General features: G+C 57.7%; 1 protein-coding gene across 1 annotated transcript in view; it reads left to right on the top strand.

Moving 5' to 3' along the window:
• Positions 1 to 6,727, top strand: part of ABLIM2 (actin binding LIM protein family, member 2) — a 90,544-nt gene extending 83,817 nt beyond the window's left edge. Inside the window, exons 25-26 of the mRNA XM_014533444.1 lie at positions 286 to 424; positions 6,579 to 6,727. Of these exons, the coding sequence (XP_014388930.1) occupies positions 286 to 424; positions 6,579 to 6,727 (288 nt within the window). The remainder of the gene's footprint in view (positions 1 to 285; positions 425 to 6,578) is intronic.
• Positions 6,728 to 7,663: the final 936 nt, after the last annotated feature.

Genomic DNA, 7,663 nt, shown 5'->3' with positions numbered 1-7,663 from the left:
GGCGGGAGCAGGTCCCACAGCACCGCGTGCACCTGAGATCCTGCCTGTAGTTTAGGGCCCTGGCGCCTGGCTTTGCACCGCCCCTTCCCCGCTGTGCTGGGCACCAGCGAGATGCTGCAGAGTGGCTGTCCCCGGGGAGGGAGGGGCATTTAGACAGCAGCCCGCCCTCCCCGCCCTGGGGGCACGGAGGGGACCAGGACCTGGGATCTGAGGGGGCTTGTCAGGGACAGGCCCGGACACCATCTGAGGTGCTCACGTTCCCCTGGGGTTTCCTTTTCTTTGAAGAGACACCTGTCGCCCGCGGAGTTCCAGGAGGTGTTCGGGATGAGCGTGGAGGAGTTCGACCGCCTGGCGCTCTGGAAGAGGAACGACCTCAAGAAGGCCCAGGGCGGTGCCAAGTGTGGGGTGACCAGTGTTGCCGCAGGTGGTGGCACAGGGCCCTCCTCCGGGCCCTGGTACACGCGAGGTCCTCCCATGTCACCCCCGATGCCTAAAGGATATCTTTAAAGTAACACAAAGTTTTATTTTACTAAGAAGTGTAGCCTGCGGGCCCTGAGGCCACATATATGGAGAGTTTAGTTTGCAGCCCCCTGGGGGCTCCAGCCTCAGCCCCGCCCCTCCGCGCTGTGTGGTCTCCGTCCTCCGTGTCCCTAGTACATGGACTCCTGGTCTGTTTTCTTTTTGCTTCTCTTTCTTTCGTGCCTGTCACACGGGTCCCCCGAAAGAAGAGCCTCCCCCCCCCCCTGTTCTGTGTGTACGTGCGTGTGAAGTCAGCGTCCAGCAATGTCCTCGCTGTTATTCTCCACGTCTCGGGGCGGATCCACCTCCCCGCCGGCCAGGGCCCCGGGATAGGACTTCCGTGGACTCGGCCCGACGCCCTGTGTGGCTTTTTGGTGACGTGGCCAGTGGCGCCCCACCTCCCCACAGTGGAACACGCACCTGTGGCCTGGAGCCATGCCTCGTGGGTGGTCCTGAGGCGGACACCGGCCCTCGGCACAGAGGCTGCAACACTGTCCGATCGCCGGTCGGCAGAGCCTGGGCAGAGGCCTGTGGTCGCGCTGAGAGGCGCGGGCTGTCACCAGGGGTGGAGTGGGTGCGGTCCCTGTCGCCGTGTTTGTGAAGTGCCTCGAGAGGCCTGTGGGAACCAGCAAGGCGTCGCCCGCGTCCGTTCCCGGCGTCCTGTGGAGCCGCATCCCCGTGTGTCCTGGCCATCCCGCCCGTGAGTCAGCCTCGCTCAGCTTCCTCCCAGCCCCGCACACTCCAGGCTGTGGCGCCCGGCTCCGCGCCAGCCCGGCCCGGCCAGGGAAGGGAAATTCTAGCACCTAACGCGCTTCCGTCCACTTAGCGAGCTGAGCCCGAGCGACTGGAAATCCCCGTCTCACTCGTGCGATGTGGGGCCCGGGAACCTGGGAAATAAAGGACGGTGTGTTCTACCTGTGAGAGTGCCAAGCGCTTCTTAGAAATGCGGGCCCTTCCTAGCGGGCCGGGCCCTTCTCTGATGGTGCGTGGAGGGTCGCCCCGAGAGCTGGCACTGGGCGTGGGCATAGCGTGGGGGATGCCATTAGGGGCTGGACCAGGAGGTGGGATGGGGGGAGCCAAAGGCCTGGGACCCCTGCTTGCTCCAGGGCGTGGCTCGGCCGGGCTCTAGGTGACTTTTTTTTTTAATATATGTTTATTGATTTGAGAGGAAGGCCGAGAGCTGGCACTGGGCGTGGGCATAGCGTGGGGGATGCCATTAGGGGCTGGACCAGGAGGTGGGATGGGGGGAGCCAAAGGCCTGGGACCCCTGCTTGCTCCAGGGCGTGGCTCGGCCGGGCTCTAGGTGACTTTTTTTTTAAATATATGTTTATTGATTTCAGAGAGGAAGGGAGAAGGGGAGGGAGAGAGAGAAACATCAATGATGAGAGAGAATCATGGATCAGCTGCCTCCTGCACTCCCCCCACTGGGGATCAAGCCAGCAACCTGGCATGTGCCCTGACAGGAATCAAACCCAGGACCCTTCAGTCCGCAGGCTGACACTATCCACTGAGCCAGGGCTAGAGTGACATTTGAAAACATCCACAGGATCATGCCGGGCTCCCAGTGGCTACCCTCTACAGCCCCACTCGCCACCCCACCACGTGGGGTCCTGGTGTCTGTCCCTCCTGTCACGGCCACACTGCTTATCTCTCTCTCTCTCTTTTTTTAAAATATATTTTATTGATTTTTTACAGAGAGGAGGGGAGAGGGATAGAGAGTTAGAAACATCGATAAGAGAGAAACATCGATCAGCTGCCTCCTGCACATTCCCCACTGGGGATGTGCCCGCAACCAAGGTACATGCCCTTGACCGAAATCAAACCTGGGACCCTTCAGTCCGCAGGCGGATGCTCTATCCACTGAGCCAAACCGGTTAGGGCTGCTTGTCCCTTCACACCTGCCGGGTGCCACCAGGTTCTTCTTTATCTGGTCATTGATGCTGCCCTCTCCCGGCGGCACACCCGGGAGGCTGCCGGTCCCAGGCCAGTGCCCTGACCTGGGGATGCCACTGGGGTAGTTGATGGTGGACACTGCTCGCCCCGAGGCTTCTCAAGGCCTCGGTGCTTCCAGAACAGCTCGGCCCGAGGACGCCCTGTGATGATGGGACTTCTGTACCCACGCTGTCCAATACGGTAGCACACGTGTGGCCGTGTGACTGGGGAGCTAGGGTGTACATGTCCAAGTTTCAGGAGCCAATGTGGCTAACACTGCAGGTTAGATGGTGTGGCTGCCCTGCCCTGGGCCCTGGCGCCCCCAGGAGCCCCGGGATCTCTGCACCGTCCAGCCACGAGTGTGCCCTGGGTACGAGGTCAGTTTAGAGCGCTCGTGCCCAGTGCCTGTCTGTGCCCAGCACTGCCCTGGGCGTGGAGGCTCCAGGCACAGTCCCTGCTCCAGAGCGCGGGGTGCGCGGAGCCCCGCTTGCCCAGGTGCTAAGGGCCTGCACCAGCCACATCTGGCTCAGTTCTGCATGCCAACCTTCGCGTCTGCCAACGGCACCCACCTTCCCGAATCGTCCCCAGCCTGGGGTGTCAGGAACCCCAGGGCAGATGGGCAGGGAGGTGTCAGAGCCTGCAGCCTCCTTTCTGGACCCTTCTCTCCCGGGGGCTGTACGTTCCAAGCTACTTAAATCCCAACCCAAACCCCAGAGTTCACTGCGGTGGAGGGAGAGGGTGCGTGTGACAAACCAGCAAGTCCTGGGCTGGCTCAGAAGTGACTTGTGCCACCTTCAGGCAGCCCGTTGGCCGGAACTTGTCCCGTGGCCCCACCCGACTGCAAAGGGGTCTGGGAAATGCAGGCACCGGTGTGGCAGAGGGGAGAAGGCCCATGCTGTTGGTGAGCAGTGCTTTTCCCAAGGGTATTTTTCCCACTGATGTTCAGAGAGAGTGAAAGGGAGGAGAGAAAGAGAAACATCCATGCGAGAGCAGAACACCCATTAGCTGCCTCCTGCACGCCCCTGCCAGGGATCCAGCCCGAATCGGACCATGTCCTGGGCTGGCTCAGAAGTGACTTGTGCCACCTTCAGGCAGCCCGTTGGCCGGAACTTGTCCCGTGGCCCCACCCGACTGCAAAGGGGTCTGGGAAACGCAGGCACCGGTGTGGCGGAGGAGAGAAGGCCCGCGCTGTTGGTGAGCAGTGCTTTTCCCAAGGATATTTTTCCCACTGATGTTCAGAGAGAGTGAAAGGGAGGAGAGAAAGAGAAACATCCATGCGAGAGCAGAACACCCATTAGCTGCCTCCTGCAGGCCCCCACCAGGGATCCAGCCCGAATCGGACCAGCAACATTTTGGTTGACGCCCAAGCAACTGAGCCACACTGGCCAGGGCCCACCCATGGTTTATCAGCGGTTCTCAACCTGTGGGTCGCGACCCCTTTGGCGGTCGAATGACCCTTTCACAGGGGTCGCCTAAGACCATCCTGCATATCAGATATTTACATTATGATTCATCACAGTAGCAACATTACAGTGATGAAGTAGCAACGAAAATAATTTTATGGTTGGGTCACAACATGAGGAACTGTATTTAAAGGGCCAGAAGGTTGAGAACCACTGCTGTGAGACAATAAACCTCAGTTGTTCAAGCCGCTGGGTTTGGGGGCCTTGGTTACATAGCAACAGGTGACTGCAGCGGGCCGTGGGCTTTCATCGCACCGGTGAGCTGCCGTCCCATCCCAAACCGGACCTGGATTTCCCACAGGCGCCCAAGCAGCTGACCTCTGCCCCCCTGAGCCCCCGAATCCAGGAAAACTTCAGGGAGCGCCGTGGAGGGCAGCTCACCTGGGCCTAGACACAGCTTGTAATTTATTTTTTTCCAAAGAGAAATGTCACTGGGAGAGTCGGGGAGGAGGTCTCGGGGCACTAAGCCACCCCCTTCCCCTTCACAGTGTCAGACGAGGTCAGGAGTCCCCCCCCCCAGAAAGTGCCGGTCCAACTCTTAGATCACTATTTCCCATCGAACGGACACGGCATTGGAAAGACTGGGGCCAGGAGGGACTGGGCTCACGTTCTGACGTTACAAAGAGGCCTCCGAATTTCAGTTCCTACACGGAAAAGCGTCCTCATCACTGGGACACCTGCCGGGCTGGCTCCCTGGTGGATGCAAGCCCACGTCGGAGACACCGCGGAGGAAGGAGCAGCGGGCGGGGTTATTCATTCACAGACTTTGTGGGATGCCTACACTCGTCAGGTAGGAATTCTGGAAGTCACAGGAAAGCGGACTAACATGGCCTAAACAAAGAAAGCACTTGGTTTTTTAAGTCAGAATCTCTCTGATTCCCATGGTGCTCGCGGTTGCAAGACGGCGGCTCCAGCTCCGGACATCACGTGTGCGTTCCAGGGAGGAATCCCTGGTGCTGAGGCAGGATGAGCTGCGTCTGTTCCCTTCCCCAGAGAGCAGCATCTTCCCCATACGGCGAGGTGTGCTGGTCCGTCTCCAGCTCCTGGCGTCCTGGGGGTGGGAGGAAGGAGAAGAGTCCCGACCCGCAGCAGCTGCCAATTTCTGTGGTGTAAACGCTCCTGCCGCCCCTGATTTCAAACATGACGCTGGTGGCTGTGTTCCCGGGAGGAGGCCCCCACAGCACCCCATCATGGAGCATTTCCATCATGCAGTTACTGCGGATGCAGAATTCTTCAAAGCAGATCGTTATAAGCTGTGGTAAAATAATTAGGAAGTCGTTCTGAGTATTCTCTTTGCTTTTAATATACTTTTTCATTGTAAGTTTGTGTAACTTAATTGTTAAGTAATGACTGACTGTGTTGAACAACTGACTTGCAAAATTCCTGAACAATAAACACTCAGCTCTTTGTGGTCTGGGCCAAATGGGCCCCAGGGCACCGTGGCCAGAAGCCTTTCAGCGACTCCCACTCTGTGTCCCGGGCCAGGACCGTGTCACATGACCACCTCCGGCTCCAGGGGAAGCTGGGAAGCCAGAAGCTCTTTGGGTCTCTATAGGGGAACACGGCCAGGGAAAGCAGGCTGGGGAGGAGAGAAGGGCCAGCCACCCACCAATGGCCCCACAACAAAACGGTGCTGGGCTTTTGGAGGCCAGGGATGAGCCAGACAGACTCCACTTCCACTCTCATGGGGCTTTCATGCCAGGGGCCAGAGAGAGATTTAATTACTTTATTTTATTTATGTATTTATTTATCCTCACAAGAAGATATTGTCCCATTGATTTTTTAGAGGGAGTGGAAGAGAGAGGGAAAGACAGAAACATTGATGTAAGTGAAATACATCGATTGGTTGCCTCCTGCACGCACCCTTACCAGGGCCCAGGCCGGGGAGGAACCTGCAACCGAGGTACGTGCCCTTGACTGGAATCGAACCCAAGACCTTCGGTCTGCAGGCCGACACTCTATCCACTGAGCCAAACTGGCTAGGGCGCAAGGGAGAGATTTTAAACAAGTAAGTATGATTGTGACAACATTGCCAGAAAAAAGTCCAGGGTGCTATGAATGTATGTAATGGAGAGGGGACCTAGGTTGTTGTATTCATTTTTTTTATTGTTTCATGACAAACAACCACAAACATAGCAGCTGAAAACATATATTTTTATTGATTTCAGAGAGGAAGGGAAAGGGAGAGAGAGAGAGAAACCTCAATGATGAGAGAGAATCATTGATTGACTGCCTCGTGCACGCCCCCTACTGGGGATCAAGCCCACAACCCAGGCATGTGCCCTGACCAGGAATTGAACCTGGGACCCTTCAGTCCACAGGCCGACGCTCTATCCACTGAGCCAAGCCGACCAGGGCCATGCACTCATGTCTTAACTCAGTTTCTGGGAGTCGGCCTTTGGCACATTTGATCCCCCCAGCACCGTATGCATGAGTGCAGGTGGAGCCTGGGACAGCTTCTAGCCTAGTGGTTCTCAACCTTCCTAATGCCGCGACCCTTTAATACAGTTCCTCATGTTGTGGTGACCGCCAATTTCATTGTTACAAATTGAACATCATTAAAGCAGCCAGGTTACATTACTAAGAATTCATCCTACACACTAGGCAGAGAGCTTCTACTTATATCCTTTGAAGCTCTCACCTCCACACTATGAGGTTCTGTAGCCCCCGAGGACAGCCTCCGGCCGGCCCACAGCCCCTCGGAAGTGAAATCTGGCACCAACCGAGTGAGCTTGGAAGTGGACCTGACCCAGGCATGGCTCCGGGTGAGGACAGGGCTGCCGAAACGCTCAGGGATGCCTGCTATGCCCTGAGCGGAGGACTCGGCTAAAATGTGCCGAGATGCGTTTTCCTGACCTCTGAGCACACCCCAACCACACTGCGGCCCTGGCTGAGCGGGTAGGAGCTGCTTATGTTCCTGCAGGAGTTTGTTGGCAAATCAGATCAGGAGCCAGGTTCTCAGGTGTGTGTGTGTGAGTGCGTGCGTGCATGTGTGTGTGTATGTGTGCACCTGCGCGCAGGGAGATGGGGATGGGGTTTGCTCCAGTCACTGTCAAGACCTTACACATCTATCCGTCCATCCATCCACCCACTTATCCAGTCAGCCAGCCAGCCAGCCATCCTACCAGCATTCCCTGAGTGCCTGCAGGGTGCCTGGTCCTGTTCTGGCACAGCGAAGACTCCAACACCGAGGCAGACTCCGGCTTGTCCTCACTTCAGAGGGCAGCTGCAGCTGCTGTGACAGGCACGGTGAATGAGGCCCTGGGACTGCAGAGGGGCCACACTGGAGCCTGAGCCTCTGTGTGGATGGAGAGGCATTGACTGAGCGGGGGAGGAATGTGGAGCAGCAGGTTGGGGGCACTGAATACAGCTCTTTGTTTTGGCCCTGGCAGGTGTGAGATGCCTCCTGGGCCTCCAGCCGGGTGGGAGAGGTCCGGGCTGGGGATAAGGATCGGCCAGTGACCGCAGCGTGTTTAAAACCTGGAGGGAGATTTCCAGTAAGAGCATCCCTGGTGAATAGGAGGGCATCTGGCCGAGCCATGGGTCACCCCAACACCCCATCACGCAGAGGTTGGGCAGGGAAGGGGGGATCCTGGAGACTCTGGGGGAGCTGCTGATAACAGGGAAAATCCAGCGGGGGCCCACATGATGCCTAGAGAGCAAATACCGCGGAGATGAGGACAGGGGTTAAAGGTGATGGGTGGTGTCGGGACATATGGGGTGCCAGGAGAGGAAAGGAGGACGTTTCG

Source organism: Myotis brandtii, unplaced genomic scaffold (genome assembly GCF_000412655.1).
Source record: "Myotis brandtii unplaced genomic scaffold, ASM41265v1 scaffold986, whole genome shotgun sequence".
Classification (NCBI taxonomy): domain Eukaryota; kingdom Metazoa; phylum Chordata; class Mammalia; order Chiroptera; family Vespertilionidae; genus Myotis; species Myotis brandtii.
Note: the sequence above shows the minus strand (reverse complement) of the source record. Positions and strands in the feature narration are given on the sequence as shown.